This window comes from Mastigoproctus giganteus, chromosome 5, assembly GCF_048544385.1.
Source record: "Mastigoproctus giganteus isolate SK-2022 chromosome 5, ASM4854438v1, whole genome shotgun sequence".
In the NCBI taxonomy this organism is placed as follows: domain Eukaryota; kingdom Metazoa; phylum Arthropoda; class Arachnida; order Uropygi; family Thelyphonidae; genus Mastigoproctus; species Mastigoproctus giganteus.
In genome coordinates this window covers 192,380,826-192,406,396 of record NC_143579.1, presented here as the reverse complement: position 1 = coordinate 192,406,396, position 25,571 = coordinate 192,380,826, and the positions used below count along the sequence as shown (strand labels likewise).

The 25,571-nt window shown below is 37.1% G+C and overlaps 1 protein-coding gene across 1 annotated transcript in view; it reads left to right on the top strand.

Moving 5' to 3' along the window:
* LOC150085959 (carboxypeptidase D-like) overlaps positions 1–25,571 on the top strand; it is a 325,596-nt gene that overhangs the window by 215,001 nt on the left and 85,024 nt on the right. Inside the window, exons 3-6 of the mRNA XM_090374305.1 lie at positions 2,004–2,101; positions 11,072–11,244; positions 12,125–12,312; positions 12,406–12,579. Of these exons, the coding sequence (XP_090230431.1) occupies positions 2,004–2,101; positions 11,072–11,244; positions 12,125–12,312; positions 12,406–12,579 (633 nt within the window). The remainder of the gene's footprint in view (positions 1–2,003; positions 2,102–11,071; positions 11,245–12,124; positions 12,313–12,405; positions 12,580–25,571) is intronic.

The window sequence follows — 25,571 nt, the reverse complement described above, 5'->3', positions numbered from 1 at the left end:
GGAAACAAATCAAAAGCGAAATTAAAAAAAAAAAAAAAAAAAAAAAGTTGTAGATTTAAAATAAGTTTAACTTAACCTATCATTTTTCTGCATACCAAACAACGCTTAACAAGTTTTTATGTCGTTAAAGTAAAATTTGAGCGGCAAATTTTTAGAGGCCAACCACCTCTTTACTGCTGCTTTAATAACTTCTTCATCAAAGTCGTCATATTTAGAGACCAAATCTAGACTATAGGGAGGATGCGGAACCGTTTCAAATTCCAGCAACGAAATTCTTGTCAATGTTGCACGGTTGCAGTGAGATCGCCCATAGTCGCGTTGAAGCAACATTGCTCTGTTGCCAGGTCTTATACAATTTTGCTCGTTTATGCGCTTATCCAATATCTCAATGAAGTTTACTTAACTAAATTGTGACCCTTCCTTTTTCTAAAAATTGTGTGGATCACCCCGATAGTGTCCCAAAAAAAGTCACTATCGTTTTGCTGGCTGATGCTTGGACTTATGACGAAATTCCTTGGACTATCTCCCGTTTTACGGATCACAGCGATCGATCCAGGATTCATTTAGGGCTCGAGAGAGAGATCTAACATTTTTGGTAGCGCAAAACTCAACTGCACGTTGAAGGAAACCGCGTGTTCAAAGATGCTTTCATTTAAAACAACTTGTAAACGATCAACCAAACAGAGAACCTAGTTGGAACTTGTTGCGCCATCATTATGAACTAACGAGCATTACTCTTCAGTCTGTCATCTTGTATTATTTCTAAAATATGCACTTCCTTTGCGAAAAGCACTTGAAGGAAATGAAACATTACGTAAAACACTGAGTAACAGTTAAGAACCTTCCCTAATCATGACTTTAAATGAGTCATACTGCTCTGAGTTGTTTCTATTAAGAAATAACTACATTTAAACCACTGTTACTCCGCGATAATTACCTTTATAAAAAAAGTGTCACGCCCCTGAACCTATACCTGTCCCTTGATCATATGCTCAACCCCCTCTCAACGTTAGGACGCGTCTCCAGTAAGATAATGGAGACGACGTCCTAAGAGAGAGAAAGCAATTGACCCTAATGAATCCTACCTATTTATTTATTAACATTAAATAAGAACATTCGCAGGCGTGCCCTGCAATATCTGATTTCCTGGTATTCCGCTTTTCTAAATGTTTACAATGTTCCCAACCTCGCCTTTCAAATAACCTCTCTCTTCCTCCCAAAGTAAATTTTTCTGCAGCCGCACGTGTTTTTGTAAATGAATGTGACCTTTAGTCGGGATGAATTGCTTCCCTCAGAAACTTACCGATTTTGTTTATTGATTTTAATACCAATATGAAATCCGTTATTTTTTTTACATATTCTCAGTTTTCTCACAGATTCCTTTTATGTTAAGGTATTGCAACTGCTTTTTTGAATTTCTAGGAAAATTTCTCTTCGAATTTGAAATACTAAAGCCAATTGTAATAATTTAATTATCATCCTATTGGACAGTCTGTTTGTTGAATCCCAACTTCTTACCCCTTATTTTAGTTTACTGTCTCTGTATCTTCTCTCATCGGAAAATTCTAAACATCCATACTTGCAATAACAGTGTTGTTCTTAATTTTTTTTCCTATTTTTTATAATGTTGATGAAGCCGGTCGAATTTTTATGCGATTCTTTTTGAGTGGATTTAAAATAGACACTAACCATAAATTTTGACCTGGAGTGTATTTATTGCTAACATTAAGTCAAGATTACCTTCTTTGCGAATTCTTTTGTTTCCAAATGAGATCCGCTTCACTACTGGTAGTTCTGGTCAATTACTTGAAAACACAACAATTCGAGAAGAAGGTAATCTCTATAGCAGAAAATGTAATCCAAGTCAATTTTTTTAAGAGAAACAACGTCAAAAAAATATAATCATGTTTAAATCCAATATTAAAAATGTTTTCTGAAAATTTTGTGAAGTTTTCAGAATACATTTTTTGTAAAATATAGTCGGCTTGCTTTTTCTGTTTTAGGTCGAGAAATGTGGGTACTAGTAGTGTCTCGCTATCCTCAGGAAGAGCCTCTGATGAAACCGAATGTCAAATACGTTGCCAATATGCATGGAAACGAGGTAAGGTTTATCATTATTTGTATTACTGATGGTAAGATCATATGAGGTATCATCTTTTCGTTTATAGTTGGAATTGCTTTTCCCTAGTCCCCCCCCTTTTTTTTTGAAAAGGTTCCAGTTGGATTCCAGCGATGGGAGGAGGACTTTGGCTTGGTTATTTCACACAGGAGTATCTGGTTTATCGCCTGTAACTATTTCATTCTGCAATCAGATAGACCTTTTAGAACACAATTCAAAGATATGAATGATTACACTCGACGGCCCGAGTCTGTGGCAGATTTAGCTATTCTGTGTCTCTTGGTGTTATCTCGATGTGGTTCCCATTTTGGTGCTAATATTAACATATTTAAACGAATGGTTTTCAATTTTAGTGGCTGAAGATCCGTTTTAGCTTCAATTTTTTCACGTCACAATAAGCTTTAAAAATTGTTCTCCTTCATTGGTCGGAGGAATGGAAAATAATGGAATTAATAGTAATTCTATTATTATTTTGGTCCTCCAGGTTGGGGGTTATTGCAACGGGCTAGCTCCCCGTTCAATGTTAAAAGACCTAAAATTGGAATGACCGGACAGACTTATCGAAAACGGTCCGGCAAATGGACCGTGATTTTGGATGCTGGAATGTACCGGGATTATCGACCAAGATGTATGGAGTGCCCAATGAGTTACTGAAGGGAAACGCAGATATAGCAGTGTTATCCGAGACAAAGAAGGGATGTGGTGAGGAGTATATGGGGAAAATACATCTACTTTTGGAGTGGAGTTGACCAAAGTATGAGAGCAAAAGCAGGAGTATCAATTGTCATACATAAAAGACTAAGACAGAAGATAAGAAGTTGGAGATATGTGAATTAAAGAGTTACAGCGGTATAACTGGTGATATACGGAAGAGGTTTCAAAAATCGGTGCATATCCCCAACTAATGACAAATCAGATGAAGAGAAAGATGAGTTTTGGGACAGACAGAGAGAGAGAGAGAGAGAGAGAGAGAGAGAGAGAGACTGTGGAATCTATACCAAGAAGAAAGGAAGTTTACATGATGGGAGATATGAATGATACGATAGGACGGATAATCAAAGTCGAGTGGTGAGAAGAAGAAAGAAATGATAATGGTGATTGATTGATAGAATTATGTACACAATTCAATTTTAAAATCAATAACACAATTTTCAGCATAAAAATATTCAAAAATTTATATGGACTCAAACAACTAAGTAATGTAGATCTATCATTGAACATGTCATATCAAAACAAATAAGTTCAGTTATATTAAATGACTTGTGAGTGTATAGAGTACTTGATTGCCGATCAGACCACTATCTTATCAGAGCAAAAACTCTTTGGCCTGGGACACAGACACAGAAGAACAAAGGGAAGTGAAGGAAGAGAATGGTGTGATATATATATATATATATTGAGTTGCTTCATGATGAAAGTATATAAGGACTATGTTCAGAGAATGGACCATAAAATAGATGGAGTTTGAAGGAAGCACAGATAATATTTATGGATATCTGACAGAAAACATAAAAAGGTAGCACGGGAGGTACTGGGTTACAAAGATAAGGGAAGACATAAGGAAAACAGATAATATTTATCATTATTATTACTACTGGTGGACGGAGGAGGTTAGCAAAACAGTAGAAGATAAAAAGAAGGCATATCAAAAATGGTTAAATACAAAGAGTGAGGAAAATAAGATAGCTTATAAAGTGAAGAAGGAAGCTAGCAAGGGATGCAAAGTCTGAATGAAGCATGGGAAAGAATGTGTGCAAATATAAATAGTAAATTAAGGTTTAGAAGATTAAGAAAGCCTGGTCAGTATTAAAGGATATGAGGAATCAAAACATGCACAAGCCAAATTTGTAGATAATAGAGATGGAGGAATGGCTACGATATAAGAAATTACTAGGAGGAGATGGGGAAGAGTACATAGAAGGAAACGAACATCTGCATGAGGACACGGAATTAAAGGTTACACCAGAGAGCGAGCGCTGAAGGCACGGAAAAAGCACCTGGATCAGGATGGATTAGCTTAGAATTGGTGAAATATGGAGGGAAAGAAGTGATTACATTAATCATAAAACTAATAAATGGCATATTTCGAGGAGAGAAAATACCAAAGTAATGACTTCAGGTTATATGGTCTCAATTTTTAAAAAAGGAGACAGGAGAACTTGTTCAAATTATAGAGGTATCTGCATAATGAACTGCATTATGAACACCAGAGGAAGGATTAAAATAAATTGATTGGAAAAGGAATTCCAGGGATCAGAGAACAATGTGGTTTTACAGTAGGCAGATCATGCGTAGACCATATATTCACACAGACAAATTCTTGGTGGTGGTGGTGTGGGGGGGGGGTGGAAGTATGAGAAATGTCAAGATTTTGGGATGACCTTTATAGATCTATAGAAGGCGTATGACAATGTGCTTAGAAAACTGCTATGGGAAGCTTTAAAGCGGGCGGGCGTCTATCAGTGAACCACTGATTAATATCATTAATACCATGTATAAGGACAACATATGTAGAGTCAAAATGGAGCAAAGACTATCCCAAGGGTTTACTACTTCAAAGGGCCTTCTGCAGGGCTGCTGTATGTCACCAACTCTATTTAAGATCTATATTCATATATGTCTAAGAGAATGGTTCAGAAAAGGCAACAATATGGGCATACCTGAAGACAATGTGTACATATTCAGCTTGCTGTTCGCTGATAATCAGGTGGTGGTAGCACAAGATATGGATGACGCAGAGTATATGTGCAGGAAATTGGTGGAAACATATAGAGCATGGGGATTAAAGATATAAATTATGATAAGCCAAAATCAGGCGTTCTGGATATAAACTTAAAACAATACATAACGTTAAATACTTGGGATCGATAATACAGGCTGATGGATCGTGTAACCTGGAGGTTGAGAAGAAAATTAGCGATGGAAGGAAAGCGATAGGCATGCTGAATGCAATCCTGTGGAGTAGGAATATACTCCTTAAGACAAAGACTTATCTACAAAACAATAGTACAGAGCATTATGATCTGTGGGGCAGAAACATGGACAGTGAATAAAAGACAAGGGAAATTGTTAGCAACAGAAATGGACTACTGCAGAAGAGCAGCAAGAAAATCGAGACCGGAGAAAATAAGAAATGAACAGATTCGACGAATGATGGAAGTGAAAACTGATATCATCCAGATAATTTAAACAAAAAAGCTGAGGTGGTATGGACATACCAGAAGAGTGGAGAAGGATGGATTTCCAAAAGTGATTATGAATTGGGTGGCATCAGGAAGAAGGAAGAGAGGAAGACCAAGGGAGATGTGGATGGATGGAGTCTGTAAAGGCATGGAAAGACGAGGACTGAGAGCGGAAGACACAGAAAACAAAGAACTGTGGCGAAAAATATTAGAATAGAAGTTGTTTTAGGTCGAGGAAAACTCATTGCGTAATGAAAATTCCTAATGAAGAAGCATTATTTTCAAAATTAAAGGGATACCATTTTAACTGCTAGGTTACAGAGCCTTTATGCTTTCTATATATTTAACTCTATTAAGTTTTATTTATACATACTTACATATATTAGTTACGTTCGAAGTGCTGTCCAAAAGTTTCCCAATGGGACTCCTTTGTTATGGCAATGCGAACGAATGATGGCATGGAATTCTGCCGCAGATAGTAACAATGTACTTAGTCTAACTTGATCTATCAAAAGAATATGTTGAGTACTCGTTACGATTTTTGAGTTTTACTGGGATGATGGATTTGAAATAATGAGTTTTCAGGTTTTTTTACGAGTTTAAGTCCTGTTACAAAGTCGGAAAACTTCTCATACAGAAGAAACGATAAAGATGGAGTTTTGAGAGATAATAATGAGCCGAAGGAAAGAAACTTTTGAGTGATTTGCAAAGTTGAAGTTAATGTACGCAGTGCGTTACATTTCAGACGCGTCAGATTTTTATTTGATGATTTTTTTCTATGATTAATAGAAATGAAAAGTAAATATAATTATCTTGTTAACAATTAATTAATAATATATAAAGGTAATTATTCTCCCCGTTTTTTAATTCTCTATAATCAACAGCATGTGAAATGCACACAATTATTGAATCCCTATATATTTCAGGTGTGTGATTAATAATTAAACATGATTTTGTCACCGCTTTTGTGGTGTGCAGTTTCCTGATTTCTTCCTGGATTTTATAACTGAAATATTATACGTATTTAACATTGCTGCTCTAATTATATAACAAGCAGATAGTAATATATCATTGATTTATGTATTTAATAAACTGATAACAAAAACTAGAAAAAAAAAAAAGCAACTATTATTGCCAAACCAGCTATTTCGTTTCTGCGTATCTGCCATATTTCCCATTCATTCCTTTAATCAGCGTACGACAATAAAAATAATATCCAGTGCTTCAGCTACGATATAAAGATAGCCTACGAAATATACATGAAAAAAAATTTCCCGATTTATATTTGTCCGATTTTAATGAAATTTGGGACGACTCGACAAATCTTTCGAAAAGAAACAAAAGTAAAATTTCATGGAACTCTACCCATTATTGCGAGCCGAGTTATTACATGCGAACATAGTGAAGACAATAGGCACTTTGGTAACGAGCCTGAAAATGCAGAACTCTCAAGACGTCCAAATCTGAGACATCAGGTGAAAATCCTGCAGGATTTAGCGAACTAAACTAGGCGTTACGCCAATCAGTCCTCCATTCTCTGCATAAAATTATGATGCAGCGAAATTGCCTCATACAACAATTTCTAACCAAAATGGACATGGTTTTTGTCCCTACCCTCTTCAGTTCTAATTACCTATATGTTTCTTTTACTCTCTGACTAAAATTTAAACTCAGAGAGAGAGATTTAGTGATATTTTGGAAATCCAGCAACAATTGAAGGAGGAACTGGATTTCAAGAAAATAACGAAGCATCGATTTCAGAAGAGCACGCAATCCAGTAATGGTATAATCACTGAACAAGTTATTATCTCTAGCATTATTTCGAAGGGCACATCATAGAATAACCGGTGATTGAAATTTACGTGATTACAGTATATAACTTATGATTACTAGTTATTTATATTACTAGTTACTTATAAATAGATTATAAACACAAACCAAATTATAATGATTTGGTTTTAAAAATAAATTTGCAAGTTCCCTGAATTGGACGTGAAAATTCTCATTTCTGATAGAGAACGAATGTATATAACTTCTCTTATTTTTAATCTCGTTATTCAACAATATAAGGTTATGCTTTTTAACTTAAATATGTTGAAGAAGAAAATAATACCGTATATATATCCAGTAATTAGAATTTTAATTACTGGATATATACTGTATTATTTTCTTCTTTAGGTCATGGAATCCAGTACTCCAGGCCCATTTGCATTTGTGCATTTAAATATGTTGTTAAACAATATAATCGTAAATCATCCGTCATTGCTGATAGGTGGCGCCCGGAACAATTACCGAAATTTGAATACTTAATTTTCAAGAACGAAAAACGAATATATATATCAGTAAAACAAGCAATTTTTTCTTTAACAATTTATTCTTAATAACTGTTAATAAATATTAAAAGCAATGCTTTTATTAATTAATGCATATCACTTGCCTAAATTAAGAAAAATCATGGTTTTTTTTTTTTTTTTTTTGGTTTTTTTTTCCAATTAGGTAAGTTCGAGGGTGTAGTGTCAAACAACGTTAACTACAAAATTGCATTTTTGTTTTGAGACAACTTTTAGTTTTACTTTATATAAATAGAAATGCATATGTCATAGAACTGTATCTCTCTAGTACTTTACAAGTTAGCTTGGACTATAAGCACATTTCCGGTAAACTAAGAAAATGTCAAATGATTTTTTTTTGGTTAATTAAAAAAACATCAACTACAAAATGATTTTGTAGTTAACATCGTTTGACACTAAACCCTCAAGTTAGGAGGTGAGTTTATTAGGAACTAATACAGTAACTAGAAACTGTTAGGCTATAATTTAATACTTTAAGTAAATAAATACACATTTGTAGTAGTTTAAATGGTGCAGCGCTGTATTTATTTAGCTATTTAAATGAATAAAGGAAAATAGCTTGTTTATTGCCAAATGAAATGTTTTGATTGTAAGGCCATTTTGATATAGGCAGTGAGACTGTGTCCATTTAATTATTATGATTATTATCACACTTATTTATTTTTATTATACTTTATTATATATTTATAAATAGTATTCAATAAAGGACTATTAAAGTGAATGTGTAGATAACCATAACTTAGTTGTAAACTCGTCTGATTTTTTTATGGTCGTGTAGATATGTGTAAACAGGAACTGGAAGAGAAACGGGATAAGTGATCTCTCCAGAAATATCGATAGTAGAGAGCTCAGATTCGATACGCAGCCTCTCTGGTTACGTCTGGGAACACCAGATTGTGTAGTTGCCGAGTGCGGGTGCGATCAGAATATTCATATCATGCCGAGTGCGGGTTTTCATAGTTTAGAATAAGAATTCTTTTTGAGCAGAGGAAATGTTGATTCTTTCACGAATTCTGTTAATTTTCATGGCAGGAGTTCGTGTTCAAATCTCGGACATGCATTTGGTTTTATATTCAGTATTTTTTTATTGTTTTTAAATTATGATCACGGTGTATTCAAACTCGTCGAGTTCCAGTGAAATTTTCTCATTGTTTAAATTGTGGTTTATATTTCTATGTAAGATACAATAAATGCATAATTTAATATAAACGCCAAAAATCGAAACTATTTTCACCCTCTTCAAAATGACGGTTTGTTTCAATTACATTTTTGGAACTGGAAAATGGAGGTCTTTCATTTTTGGCGTAATGTTATGTGGAGGATGGAAGTTTGAGATTTTCTTGTGGCGGAGGGAAGGTCGAAATCCTGAAAACTGATGTGACGTAATATATGGCTACCCGTACAATCTTCATTGCTTTAAGATTTTATATTTTATCCATATTGATTAAAAAAAAAAAAAAAAAAAACTGGAGAAAGTTTCGATATGTGTGTTTGCATCTCTCAATATTAGATTTCATCTTTCGGCACGAAATTATTAAAGGTTGAATCGTAAACCATCCGTTTCCGGAATTTTTAATTGGAACTGTCATTTTAAAAACTCAGTTCTTAAAATTCGCCTTCTTGATCAACTTGAAGAATTCACCTCCATTGGCGGAGTTTAAATTTCCCTAAGTATCTCTTTGGCACATTGCCAGCTTACCAGTTCATAGTGTCTGCGGTTTATAGCACACAGTGTGTTGGCCCTGCCCGCTGCATGACTGCTTATTTCATTAGTGCGTAGCAATGAATGCTAGCTCTTCTATCGTCTGCCGGTTCGAAGCATCTACGGCTGGTGTGATCACGTGACGTGTCGATTAATACATCGTGGATGTCTGCCAGCTGGTGAGTCTTCTCAGCCTTCATAGATCGATCTTGCCTTCGCTGCAGAAACTTAGAAAGTATGAAGGAAATAAGAGAGGTTGTGGGGCAATCAAGTGTGTTTCATAGCGGACGTGAGTTGGGCTTCGATAACCCCTGGAAGGTGTTTGAAGGGATTTCTAGGTTGACGTCTCTGTCACGAAGAGGAAGCAGTGGACTACGGCACCACGAGACCAACAGTTTAACTGATGGCTTTCTGAGAACCTAGACGTTCGTGTAATCCAAAACCTTCTGTTCATATTTCTTGAATCTTTGTACCGTGCCCTCCCTGCGAATATCGCTTCACTGGAAAGTCGAACTGCACTGCTGGGAGGCACACATCAGGTGATCAATGTGTCTAAACCATGTCGGATGAATATTCAACAAACAAAAAGTAAAAAGAGCTTTGTAATTCATCTTCTCAAACCTCCTGTACGCTCGTTCAACAAAACTTGAATCAAGAGTCCAAAAATAAATGCGTCACACGGAAAATCAAATTCTGCACATTGTTAAGTAGAGAAATCTATAGCGGAAACGTGTGTTCATAGTTTTCTCTTTATTCTCTTCTTCCGTTTTATTTTTCTTGGTATTTTCTTCCTCTTTGACTTCATTGTTTCTTTGTTTGTTTTATTTATTTTTTTATATAAGGAAGGTATCTCTGTTGTACGCAGCACCACTGGTATGGCAGAAGTGCGCGAGACACTTGTATTTCCAGCATTGCGCAGCGTTCCATGCAGGGTATACGTGACACGTGATTGTGCAAGAAACTCGATCAGTAGCCACCTGAAATCGCAACACTATTGTCAGTACTTCCTCTGCAGCTGTTTCTCGGTCAAGGTCATCGGATTTGCGTCGTAGCCATTGGGATGGAGAATGCGTGGAACAGGCCAGGAACGCGCATTTCACTGGCAGCACCACACATGCACCTCGGGGTCGCTGTGGTTCGGACCAGCCGTCACTATGGAAATAACGTCACACTACAGCTGCACCACGCGTCATAATGGGCATATCTGCACGTGCTGCTTGTACTGCAGCATCCCACGAAAGAGTGAGAAAAGAAAAAAACTATAATCAGACAGCAAATTGACTTTCTCCGTCCAATAATACGACGACACACCAAGCTGCAAGGTAACAGCTTACAGAGACGTGTGACATAGGTTAACATGTTTGTCTGTCTTGGTATGAGTAAGGAAATTGCACGACGGGTAACGATGTAACCTTGACATTATACCAGAAGCCAATATTATAGATAGACAATTCACTTACACCGACTTTCTTACATCGACTGGTAGATGGCGCTTATGTCGATAGTAGGGTATCGGGACGACTTAAAACTGTGGTTTCATCGCCGAATACTAAATGCTATCAACACGAACGCCATCTGGACGTCACTGGGTGAGCGAATGAACTTACTTTATTTTCACACTTGAATGAAATGATTGTCCGAAGCTTAGCTTGAAACGATGGAAGGATAGTTGTGATTGTTTCTTTTTAAATGGACACGTATTAACTTCTCTTTCTAGGCGATCGGCAGGGAATTGATGCTGCACCTCATCATGTATCTCATCAACAACTATTACACAGATAATTACGTTCGATGGCTGTTGGACACCACCAGGATACACGTCATGCCTTCGATGAACCCTGATGGTTTTGAGATTGCAATAGAAGGGCAGTGTTCGGGAGGACAGGGCAGGTGAGTTGGCGGCTGAAGCAGATTGCGTCGCAATGTATGGTGACTTCAGAATTTTCGTTTTTATTGAAGTGTGTATTCAGGCAACATAGCCTCAATTTTCTCTTAAATAAAGTGCTTTTCAAATCACCTTACATATACTAGCAGCCATAAACTATAGCTTTCATCTAGAAACACTTAATGTCTGACGATTTTTTTTTTACGAGAGAGAGATTAAATTTATTTTTCCTTTTTTTTTTGTGAAAGAACTTTTTTCCACATCCTTAGTATATGAATGCGTAAGCGTAATGTTTCAAAATTCTCATTTTCTTCTCTCTCTCTCTCTAAAAATGTATAGAAAAAAAGAAGCGACAAATGACTTCCTTTCAACCCGCTTCCTAACATTTTTGTACTGCTTATTGTCAAACGTGTTCGGTTAGTTAATGCTATTGTTGAGTATGTTAAATGATTTATCGTGTTTTTTTGAGCGTGTACATTGAAAAGAAGCGTATTTTTCATTTCTTACGTTCTACAGCTATATTCTGGAGAACAGCTACGTACGAAGACTTTTTCAAGAGATTGCATTAAAGGTGATTCTATAGCAGGGCTGCGGAGACGACATTTAAAATCAAAATTAACGGATAATTAAGATTGGTGATAAAATACCATCATTCGAGAGGCTGTTAGCGTTTCGATTATAAAAACTATAGTTAGAAAGAGAGAGTGTGTTGTATGTTTGAGAAAAATAAATCTTGGAGATCATTCCAGTCACCAGAATACCTGCCGTTTCTTAATTCATTAAAAAAAATCTAACCGTAGAAAGAAACTTTTTTTTGCCATAAATATATTATTTTAACATTTACGGTTACAATACATTAATAAAGAATATTGTTATCGCACACAGGTATAACTCGCGCGGATTTGACCTGAATCGTAACTTTCCAGATTACTTCAAAAACAACAACAAACAGCAGCAGCCAGAGACGAAAGCTGTAAGGGAATGGTTGGACCAGATTCAGTTCATCCTTTCAGGAAATCTTCATGGGGGCGCCATGGTCGCCAGCTATCCCTTCGATAACGCTGCCAACTCAAGTAGGTGTCTTGTCTACCTTATTTAGTATCACTTTGTAATGTTCAATTTAAATCGAGTCGTACAGCTCGTTGTAATGATTTTATTCTTCTCAGTTTTTCAAACCTTTAGCTCGCCGTCCCTTACCCCAGACGATGACGTATTCCGACATCTAGCGTCTGTGTATTCATTCAATCACGAGAATATGCACTTGGGGGTTCCGTGTCGGCATGGAACACCAGGATTTCCAAACGGAACGACGAACGGGGCTGCTTGGTATCCATTAACAGGTGAGTGTGGTTTTTTTCCCCCCATTCTGTTGTGCACTAAACTAGGTGGCGCTACTCGTATGATTTTTAGGACCTCATTTTTGTTCTCTGGGGCTTTACCGTTTTCAAGGTCAGCTTTATATAACCTTGACATTTACCGAAAGATAAAAATGAACAAAGCCTTTCCGCCTCCGTGAGGCTCTTTGATTAGCCCTTGCAGATAAGCTTGCCATACATCATTCTTCGTGACAAGTGCTGTATACAGCCTCCGAGCTATTCTACAAAGGCATAAATATTAACTATATTTAGTTGTGTTTAAAATATATTACGATCTGTGGGGGATGCAGAATATCCATTGAATTCTTCCCACAAATTTCGATACCTGCGTGATACCGCTATGTATGCTGTATCATGCAGGTAATTGAAGTACTGTACTCCCTATAAGAACCATTCTGGTCTGCTAATTTCCGGAATATGCAAGTGACCATTCCAATTGATTTATCATATTGATGATGACTTCATATTCGGTCGCTGATATAAGTGGAAAATACACGTTATCAGTTTCATATTCCACTTCTTCGTGAGCCTCTGTAGTTGTAAATTTTTCGATTGAAACTTTTATTCTAAGGTTCGCTTTATTTGCAGCTATATCAGTTCATCGAAACGCTTGGGACGTACGTTACTGTCGCCATCTATGGAGTTTATTCAAAATTAATGTTATTCAGTTATTTGCATATTATATTAAGTTTTCCTGAGTTGAAAGAATATGTTCAGCGTATTTTAAAATTATTATAGGTTCAAATGATTTAGTTGATAATAACAAAAATGATACAGTACTATAAGTAACCGAAGCATACCTGACAGATAGTATGTAAAGCTAATATTTATAGCATACCAGCTCTACCGTTAGTATACAACACTGTTTAGGAAATGGGAAACGAAAGTTAAAAAATATTAATTTATTTTTTACTACTCAAGAAATTATTTCTATAGTCATTATTAGTAGTAGTTCAATGTGATTGTCAAAAACATAAGTGTACTAACCGACAAGCTTGGATTAACATAGGCAAATTTATGCGCGATGCAAAACAAAATTATTAAAGTAAGAATAAAGAAAACATCACACATAAAACATAGTGAAAAATTAAATTATTTTTTCTTACTGCGTGTTTGATATTTTTTTTTATCATTCAGAGAACAATACACGCGCGCGCGCACGATTACAGAATGAGAAAAGTAACGCAGATAGGGAAATATAATTCAGTTAAAAGCGATTTAAATAAACTTCTTCGCCAGGAACATTTACTAGTTAAAATTCTTTATCGTCCCCATTATGAATTCTTTACATTTTCTGTTCTTAGACAGCATGTCGAGACTAGTTCATAGAATATCGAAAATAAAAACACCAAAAAAAAAAAAATGGCAACGTTTTCTTTTTAAAATTTTTCAGTTTTTATACGTACTGAGTGGCTAGTTCAGTTACAACTTTGTAATCCAATGAATGGACTGCTTCGTCAGCGACAGACAGTGACACGAAAATACTGTACTCCCGACACCAATCACACTTCTATCACCTTGCATGTGAAGCCATTGATTCGTGCTGCTTCCGCCATACTCTGGCCCTGCCGTCAGCATGAAACAGCTGGAACTAGGATTCTTCGGACCAGGCGAACCTTAACCTCTCAAAAATTCCAGCGTCTTAACCTCTGGAATGTCCGACGGCTTTCCGTACGAAGCCGTCGTTCGTGGCAGCTTAGTCGCGACGATACATCGCCGTCTGGTGAGGTCTGGGTTCGATTCTCATCGACGACTGGAGAAATTTCTAAAGCCAACTTCCATCAAGGCAGCAGTTACTCGACCTTAGGCGGCGAGTTCCCCATTACGCGAGTTATTTTGTATAGGCAAAGAAAGAAATAAGAGAAAATCTGTTATCAGTTTCTGCCTATAAGGAAAAATTAGATATAATGAGCGTTAATGTATCGTCAATTTCATAACGTTAAATAGAGGGGGTAATTCTAACTAACGAAATGCACTGGGTTTCCACTTTTTTTTTTTTTTTTTTTAAATACACCTACTTATTAGCTAGTAGGTTCCCTTTTAGTCCTCAGAACGCGCGCCTCCGTAGCCAGGTGGGCAGGAGCAGCAGTGCGTAGCACATGCTTCTTGATTAGACCGGGGTTCGATCCCGTCACCACCAAATACAGAGGATGCGGAAAGGTCAGGGAATGACCACCGCATATTCCCGGAGCAATATGGCCTTAGTTGCTAATGCTCCTAAAAACCAAATAACAAACAAACAACAAACAAACAGTCCTCAGAACAAGCCTGGCTTTATCATGCCATGGACTTAAAGTGTCAACAGCTTGCCACAGGGGTACTAGCCCACATTGACTCAATTGCTCCCCACAATTGTTTCACATTTAATGGTTGCATCAGTGTGAAGTAGCAGGAATAAAGTGCCCATTCCATCTCATCCCACATTTGCTCGTTTGGATTGAGATCTGGCGACTACTGCAGGTAGCGAAAACTACTTCCAGACTCATTTTCCTAAAACCAGTTATGTACAATTCTGGCCTTATGACGTGGTGCATGGTCGGAACCAATTTCCACATAACCCGTGGCATCCAAATGTCGCTGTACTAGTGCTATCAAGGGGGATCCCCAGTTTTCACCACGAAAACATTCCCTAAACCACATCCGCCAAACTGCATTGTCGACATTTGGCAGGATGAGAACGTAGACTCATGCTTTCGTCGCCATATTCGGATTTTCCCAACAGTGTGAAACGACAGAAACTGGGATTCGACAGCTTAGGCAACATTGTTTTTCTAATCCACCAGTGTTCTTACCCACTTGCAACTGTAGCTTCGTTTATTGCTGACAGGAGTGGAACCCGGTTCTTCTGCCGGTTGCGATATCCCATCCGTGAAAATGTAAGACAGTTTCTGAGATATTCTCTCCAGCTCATCTGGTGCCGTCAAAGTCGCTTAAATCTTTCGATTTGCCTATTCTCGCTGCGAATTCAATACTGTACATAAATCATCCCTACCTATCTGGCCATCTGCTTTATAACGCATGATATGAGCGCGTACTGAAGAAGAGTTCCATTTCACGAGAAGGGTAGGAGTAAGAATTAAGCGACCTCTCAGCGCAATTGTCTAGTAATGGAACTATTCGTTATAACGAGAGTTTTGAAAGGCGCCGAGTTGCTTTTTTGTTTACACTTTTGCAGGTCAGTAACAAAATTAGTTGTAACTGAGGACAATGTCTGTTGTGAAGTGTTGCTGGTTCACTTTGAAAAGCCCGATGTTTCATAAATTTTTGTCGGAATTATTTTTCATACGTATATTTTTAAAAAGAGGAAGTTTAATTAGGATGGAAAAGAAATGGAAAGGTATGAACTTGCGTTGTGTAAAATTTCCTTAATATCTTGTTTTCTTTTTAATTTTTGCTTGGAAACTGATAACGAATCATACCCCCATTATAAAAGATGAGTTTTTGGTTTTTCTTTCCCCTTCTGGGCGTATTTCACACGAATTTCCTAATCTTATATCTTTCATTCTGTTATAATATTATATAATTATTGATTTCCTTTAAGAGAGAAATAATTTGTTTATAAATAAATAATTAATAAATTAATTAATAATTCTATGTTTTGTAATGCTGTATTCTATTGTTGTATACTAGGGTGTTATTTATTTACGTCAAATTTAATAAAATAAGGCACGTCGCCATTTAATGGCTCTGCAACCATTTAATAAATGCTTCCTGTCCTGGACTTAAGAGTGTCGGATTTTTGAACAGCAAAGTATTACAGTGGAAATACAGATAGGTACAGAAACATTTGAGAAAAGTGAAGTACCCAGCGAAACAATTTTATGAAGACAAACATTTTGTAGTTTCCCTATGATTTATGCTTTAGGCTGTCCCCTCCATCTTATCTCAGGAGATGGGCATTTTTATGGTAAAAAGTGTTAAGAACACTTTGGAGCAGGCAGGATTAGTGATTGCAATTCTCGCCAAGTTTTACGTTCGAAGGAAAGTGGTGCGAAAAGAAATTCAATCGGTACATCTCAGGGCATCCAATAAAGTGGGGAATCCGATGCCAACTATGCGAGTGTGAGTGGCTATTGCACACGCGGTGTGATTGACGTTTTGTTAACGGAACGTTCACCTCAGGACGTTAACTCAGGAAGGACGCCGAGCCGATTACCGCTGTGGCTCCGTATATTTGGGTTAAGTGTTGGTGTGGAATGTAATTAATGCTCATTGATGCTTCCTAATTAATATCCTCACAGCGCCTCAAGAGGTTACATATATTTATCTTGTTCGAGTAATTTAAAGGAGTTTGGTCACAATTTCGACACTTCTCGAAGCTTACCTAGTGGCTACACATATCATTAGAGCGGAGATAATAGTTTCTGTCAATCCCCCGAAGAATGGAAACCTTAAACGTAAAGCCCCTTTCGATACACGTGTACACGCAGTCTTCTGTGTTCGCAATTCAAGCGGAGCCACCACTAATACCAAGAATTATACAAGATTTTTTTAAAGTTGCCGAACCACAACACAGCTGCACATCTCGGGTTACACTTGCGGGAACAACATATCGGATAAGAGGAGGTAAATGCAACCCTTGGAAAGGTTCTTTATATATACTTGCCTTTGTAAGTAAAGAAGTTCTGACAACGTAATAAAAATTAGAAAGCGTAATCAGAAATTCATTTCCTTTTGTTCATGAATAAAATGTTTTGTCCGACCTGGAACAAAAATAAACAAAGTATGGGGAAGATGTCTGTCAATTATATTTAACTAATTATGCAATATATGATTAATAATTTCTAGAATTTGAAAAATATTTATTTTGGGTTAATTAAAAATAATCTGATAAAGAAATGTATATTTAGGACAGAAAAATAAAGTTAAAAAAATAATTTATTGAGACTAAATGACGAAACCAAACTGCAAAGTCTAAACTAAACTGTAAAGATCAAACTGCAACAAATAATTGGATTTGTTTTGTAGTTCGGTGCTGTGTGAACCTAGTATGAATGCTGCTGCTTCTTTTGATGCCGTCTCCTATTGGAGGTTGGCAATCACCACACTGTACTTCTCTCTGTCTTGGGCGAGATGAAAAAGATCCTCAGCCAATCTGCCAGTCTAGTTGCAGATGTTTTTCCGCCAAGAAAGATTCCCCCCCCCCAACTTCTCTCTTTCCATCTATTTTCCCCTCTATTATTACTTGAAGTAATTTATATTTCACATTTCTAAGGATGTGTCCTAGGCAGTTTTCCTTCTCTTCGCTAAGCTCAGCAATTCATGTTTTCTTCCTGCTCTTTTCAAGACTTCAATGTTGGTGATTCTGTCTGACCAAGATATTTTTAGCATGCGTCTGTAGATACACATTTTGTTCATGCTTGATGTTTTCAGCGTGAAATTCCATATGAATGCTTAGGGATTCAAATTACAGAATACACTTCTCTATCATAAGATTGAGAGCAGTTTCACACTTTTCTTTAGCAAAGAGTCAGTCCTTATGGACCCACTTTGCACATCTGCGTATTTCCCGGTCACACCCAGGGTCCTGAGCTGGATATCATCATTCTTCTCTTTCAATTTTTTTTTTTTTTTTCTGCAGCATAAGCTTCAGGCTTCCTTGCACCATATGGCTAATAATAATAATAATAATAATAGTTCTTTTAGACAGCACAATAATTAATCGAATCACCTTTTCCACCAGGTGGATCATCATATGGAATTGCATTATCATCTGAACTTGTATCTGTTTCATTGCTCTGTTTTATTTCCTTTCAGAAACCTCTCCCTCCTCTGTGGCATTTAATATAATGACTGAAATGGAAGCAAGCGTATGCAATCTCATCTGATTAATCCCTCTAATAATTTGACTAGTCCTTCCTGAATAAATTCCATTTAATAAATATTAAAAACAGTAAGAGACCCAACGGAAAACCCCGAGTGTGTTTTGTTTGCAGATTTGAATAGTGTTTCATAAATACCCATAACAAATCATATCCCATAATGTTCACCAACCTCGTGCACCTGCTTCACTGTCTAACATTTTATGTTCCATTGTAACGTTTTTTTTTTTTTTTTTTTTTTTTATATTAATGAATATTGTATATTTGCATCGATCCATAGTATTTTGTAAATACAGTATTTTAAATGTATAGTTTGTAAATATTTCAGTTAAATAATTTAGTCTTGCTCTTTCGGATGCAACAATATTCCTCATGCATTATGGAACCCTAAGCAAAGGCATTTGGCTAAAATTTATTATTTGGGTACCACTTGGCGTGGGCATAGAACGGATTGATTGTACTGTCAAGTTCTGTGATTGGGTGATTATTGTGAAGACGTTTTCTTTCTGATTGTTCTGTGTCGTCGAGGAGGAGTGGGTGCTTAGCTTAGGTAGGGTGTTTATCTCCCCATCCCGCTGTTTTAAAATTAGAAAATGAGTTCCCGATTTTAAAACAGCGGCAAGTGGGGGATAAATACCCTAGGCATGTCAACTTAGGAGGAAAGGGGGCCGGGTTAAACATTAGTGGCACCTACCAAGCACTACCTTCTTCCTGACTTTTATTCAAAGTATGTAGTGGTGGTACCCAAGGTCTGAATTTTTACCCAATTTCTTGAACTGGAGCTAAAATTCATTTAAAATTCTTTAACCTTTACTGAAAAACAGCGACTGTGTACGGACAAAACTTCAACTGCTTTAGCAGCTTTTTGAAAAATATTATAGAAAATGAAATAACCAGTTCTACCCGATAATCTATTGAATATTTTTTCTCAAAATTACTTCGTAGTTGTTTCTCAAGATGTCTGCAATCACGGCATCTGACGTTTTAGGCCGCTACGCGATTTGTCGGTTACACTGCGTGTTTCATGAATTTTTAATTTCAATATTGGGTAACTCGTGTGTCTCTTAAATATTGCCCACATTTCTATCAAACTTCTACAAATGAATTTAGTTTAAATTATCGTTCCATAATAAAGCATCTCTGTTGTTGGGATCAATGACACGACGAATGGCGTTATTGTGACTTGGCAGGTTCACAATGTCTACTGGCGTCTGTCGTTAGGTTTTCGATCTACATAAACAAATTATTTGTTCCTGCAAGCAGGGACGAATTCAGGGGGACAGGGGAGAACATATGCCCCCTTACCATGCGTATAAGTGTTCTTGGGTCTATCTAATTAAAAAAAAAAAAAAAAAATCACCACTCGAAAACCTGGTTATCATGTCCCTCCCCTTTACGAAGATACCTGCATACGATAGTGCCTGCAAGAATAACCGGGTAGATATGCCATTTTGTAGGTTTCACGAATTTAAAAACTTTTTTTTTTTTTTTTTTTTAATTCTTTATTCTGATCTTCAGCCCATGGTTTTTCCAAATAAATGCTAAGTTGCTTATACAAATAAAACCTTTCTCCTGTGGTGTACGTGATAAGGATACACATATTAGATCGAGCTCGTGCTTGCCACAAAAAATGTGCACGAACCATTTTTTAAACTAATGCGTGAGAGAAAATGGATAATATTCATAGGAATTGATCATTTTAGTCTATTTTTCTATTTAGTGGGATGAAACCCCCGATTTTCTTGGAGGGAAGGAAACGCTACCACCTTCCGGGATAGACAATTTTGCCTCAGCATAGGTGGGGGGAAGAGTTCCACTAGCGACGGTACTCCTTGCGATACCACAAGGGGGCATAACCAGGATTATATGCTTTGACATCGTTTCGGTGTTCGCTAAATAGTGTTATTGGAAAGCTGCTAGAAGAAGCACAAATCAAATTATTAGATTAGGGCCACCCATAATCTCTTACATATACCCATATATGTATTATGACTGTAAATTGAGCGTGTTCTCTGGTCGATTTGCCTGTTTTGCTGGACGAAAAAAAAACCCTAGTTTCTGGGAGAAAAAAAGCTTTATATTTACGCCCGAGACCGACTAACTCAGCCACGGAGTGAAAACAGCCCATAAGAGTTCCTCGCGTCATCGACGTAATTCGAACTCCGGCTTTTTCCACCCGGGGTGGGGAGGACGGTGACGATACCACTGTGCTACCGGCGCAGACTACACGAAGCACAATAGTTTAAAGTAGGAAGTCAGCCCGCTTTGCAATGAACGCCGTTTCTGATTTACTTATACGTAGTGGAGGGTATATGCCGTATACCCTCTGGTTTGTTTTTTTTTTTTTTTTTTTTTAGATGAATAGCATATACCTTCTGGTTTTTGAAATACTTGAAAAAACAAATATTATTAAAATATTTACTGAATATTAAAAAATAAATTTATTAGAATTTGATTCTTAGACAAAGTTTTTTTATTATTTTTAATATATCGCATGGAAGAGTGACACAACTCAAAAAATTTGATTTTTCAGAAAAGCGGGGAAAAAAAAAAAAAAAAAAGAAATTAGATAAAGTTTCATCTCAATTCTGGGCGTTAATTAATAGATTAGAAAAAAAATTACCAGCTTGATAAAGTGCAATAAACCTTTCTAACATATTTTATAAATGCAAATTTGTGTTACCCCGACTACCATAGAGGCCATACCATGACCATAACTTTGAGTTGTATCACTTATTTGTTTATTTATTTATTTTTTTATTTTTTTTTTTCCTTTCAGTTGTGGCACTTTTAATAAAGGAAAGGTACAGAAAAATTGACATTCTGAAATAGTTTACAAAAATGGCATATTTTGAAATTAACAATGTAGCAAAAACAAACAAATGTAATTTTAATTAAAAAATACAATAATTCTCTTATTAATCAAATTGAGGTTTAAGGTTGGAATGCGCAAACATAAAACGTTGTGTGTGTGTTTATATATACACTCGGGTATAAGCCGTATATCCTCTGGAATTCAATTAATAAGCACAGTATACTCTCTACATACATGAGAGAGAGAGACTACTGTGCTTATTAATCGAAATTAACTAAAATATTTTGTATTGTAATATGTAATACGAAATAATTTCATATTACTATTATAGTAATTTGGTACACATAGCACTAGACATTTTACTTCTTCGTAAGATAATAATACTAATAAGGAGAACAGACCCCGCGTTCAATGTTTGCACCCGGCCTCGCGAAATATCCTGCTTGCCCTGGTTTTAGAAGTAAGAGTTTTTAAAGATAACATATGACTAGAAGATACGGAACTAATTATTTGAGAATATGTTAACTATGAAGGTAATGTAGAACAAAAATCAAGTTGATCATGGATTGCGCCATCTGCCTGACAAATTTCGAACTAGCCAATATCCTACCCTACCTGCTGTGTGCAATACTGAAATATGTTCACAGGACGTAGATACAATGGTTTCGGAGTATTTTATTCATCAGATCCGCCCAACAAAAGGGGCTCGAAAATTGTTGTGGCTCTCGTCCATAATATGATAGGCTAGCAAGGAGTGGTTCGCATTGACAAACAAAACAGTGATAAATGTGTGCACGCGCCACCACAGAAACACCACAGAGAACTGATTAATCTCTCGGAGAACAGAACGTGGGAGACTAAATTAAATCCTCTCGCCCTGAATACTGAGTACAAGATTAATGATCCACACAAGATTGCAACTGGACTGAATAATTAATTTTCAGGTATCTGATGGTGCAGTACTTGATGGCACCATCCTATCTCTCGTGCACTTAGCTGGACACGCGATTTGCCTCTTATTGCTCGGGTAAATAGTGGAAGCTTGTAGAAAAACCTGAAGGAGGTTAAGCGTTGTGTTGTTGAGAGTGACACTACCCATAATATTACAGTGGGCTTTCATATGACGTTATGTCAGAATGGATATATTAAGTGTAGGGTTGTAAATCTTAACCCAAAGAGGTGATCCATGACTTGAATATTAAATTGCACGAAGGCGCTCATAAAAATATTTCTATGAAGCAGCTGCATAGAATATTTTGTTAGTGATAGATGTAAGCACATCTGTATTACAAAGAGCTGAACTACTGAAAAAATGAGTTGGTAATATGCTACACAGAAAAGCTTTTAAAAATATTGCGATCAAACTAAAAAAAATGCAACTCATTAGCTCATGCCCGAGAATGTTACGTGCTCTTTGCAGCTGCAATTCGTAATATGTGACAACACAACACAGAAGAGTGCTTATTAAAACCTGATATGTTACCAAGACGGCCTGAAATCCTTCAGTTTGTTTACAGTGTCGGTCCCAGGATTTTCATAAAGGTGTGGGAGGGGGATAATTCAGCTTTAATCATCACGTAGCAATAAAAGATATCGAAGTTACCTGCATCCCATGTGGCCTGGTCCCTATTATGGCCTAATCACTGTGAGAAAAACACAATAGGGCAGTAGAAATATGTCGAGAACACACTCAACTGTGTTTATGCAATATTCCATTGGGGCACGTGCAACTCGCTATGTTGGTAGCAGCATTTTATTTGACAGTCATGGATAGCGTGAATCTGATTTCAAGGAGGTAATTCATTATTGTTGCTTTGATGGATGTATAATTTGATCTTAAGAGTTCTGAACAATCATTTCTATTTGTGACCGGCGTAAGTGGTTTTCAATTTCACGATTATTTTAACTTATTTGCTGGGGAATACGTATCACAGTTCCATATTTTCTCAATATGGCCAACACAGGCTTGTGGTACTGCCATCAGAGCTGTTGGCCATATTGCCTACCATCCATGATTTTAAGGGCCAACGAATGAAACCTCAATGTGCAGATGCACGCCCTACCCTTTGGATCGGTTCGCCGTATGACTGCGTGATAGTGTGGCTACAAAAGCATTTATTGACTGACTTCATTTTAACAATTTAAAATTTGCAGGTCTTTTCTTCTTTATCTTCGATGGCACAACGAGTCATCGCGATTTATAAATTGATAGACTGGAGCAATCATGCAGAACGTGCAATTGCTGAACAATATTTCGAAAGTTGTCACAGTCACCTAGTAATTAATAATCTAACACAATCAGTGTTAGATTATTAATTACTAGGTGGTAGATGACTCATCAACCGGTGCAATACCACCACTTTGCTTATTGGAGGCTTGAAATGGTGGAACCCAAGTTTAGTCTCCAGAGCTAAGTTCCGGTTAGCCCCCCCCATCTCTTCCATCATGCAGTATGATTGATGCCTTTTGAGGTTATGATGAACACCATAGCGAGATCCAAACTTCCTTACATTTCGAAGGTACAGCCCTAAAACGGTGTTCGCAGGCCGGCCGCTAATTAATACACCGGACCGAACCTATTGGTAACTCTCTAGGAGGTGTCAGTATCAGCTAGTGTATTATAATCTTGCTACCTCTACTCTGCCAAATAGTGACTGGAGGGAGTCCGAGTAGTGTGTATTCGGGTGGGGAGCATTGTCGGGGCCACGTTTAGTCAAGGACCTGGGTATATTCTTACCATGTGTACTCCATACCCAAAAATTTCATTACTTCATACAACATGTCCCCCCCCCCCCTTTTCTTACTATTGAATGCATCATGAATTGTCAAACTAATAGAGTAAACTTATCTGCTAAAATATCTAATCCTTCCAAACACTTCCTAGTTCATTTCACAAATATGTGGTCTCAGTTCTAATCTCAATGATGTCCATTTCCGCTTAGTCGGACAAAAACCCTGTGTACTTTTTCTGACAGAATCTCAGTTATCGGTTGATTCAACCGCTGCTCATCTCAGTTGCCCAAATTATTCGTTGTATGATTCCTTTCGCTTCAAAGGTACTTGTGCATATGTCCGTTCCGATATTCCCTGTCAGAGACTTGGTAATTTGGAATCTTCTCTTTTCGATCTTCTCTGGCTTAAAATCTCTCTACCTCATTCTGTCAAATTCATCTGTTGTCTTTACCGTTCTTCCAATTCCACTAATCACTTGGAGCTCTTTGACTTCCCCTCTTTGCACCTTAACTTTCTCCAGTCCAACTTTCTTAACAGTGAGGTAGTTTTCCTTGGTGATTTTAATGTTCACAACTCCAGCTGGCTTCCGTTTTCTAGTCCCACAGACCCAGCTGGTCGAGATGCTGAGACTTTTGCAATTACTAATGACCTCGCACAGATTGTTCATTTACTACCAGAATACCGGACAGTCGTAACCATACAGCCAACACGCATGATTTTTTTTTTTCTTACAAACAACACACTTCTCACGATGAAAGTGACTGGTCCTTTAGTTACCTCAGATCACAACTTGGTGATTGTCTCTTCTCCAATGGAGCCTTTATCTCATGGCTATTCCCAACCTCGTGTAGTTTGGCATTACAAGAATGCAAAATGGGATGACCTGCGAGATTTCTTTTCCTTGGTCGGATTACTGTTTCAAAACTATTGATGTCAACATTTGCTGAGATCGTGTCAGTGAAATTATTCTTGTAGGAATGGAATCCTTTATTCCACATTCCAGCTTAAAATCTCGTCCTTTACCTAAACCCTGGTTTTCCAATAAATATGCTAAGGCTGTTCAAGAGAAGAATGTTGTATATCGTGATTGACTTGTTTCCAATCCTTCAATTTCATTTTCTGTCTACACCAGAGCTCCCAACAATTGAAAGCAGTTATTAATCAGTCCAAACTAGGTTTTGAACAGGCCAAGAGTAGAAAACTTGCTTCTTGCCCTAATGGTAGCCGAGCATTCTGGTCTCTTGCCAAAGCTATTGGCCGCAACTTTTGCCCATCTCTGCTCCCACCTCTGTCCAAACCAGATGGTTCTGTTGTCACTTCAGCCAAGGATAAAGCTGACCTGCTAGCATCCCATTTTTTCCCCTTCCAATTCATGTATTAATGATCTTGGTAAAACACTTCCCACCATCCCCAACACGCTCCATTCAATGCCTCCTGTGGTCTTCCGTCAGAAGGATTTTGACGAATCATGATGCTAAGAAAGCTCCAGGTCGTGATGGTATTTCTCCCACTTGTTCTCAAAACCTGTGCTCCTGAATTTACTCCTGTTCTTTGCCGCCTTTTTTCACTTTCTTATTCCAGAGGTG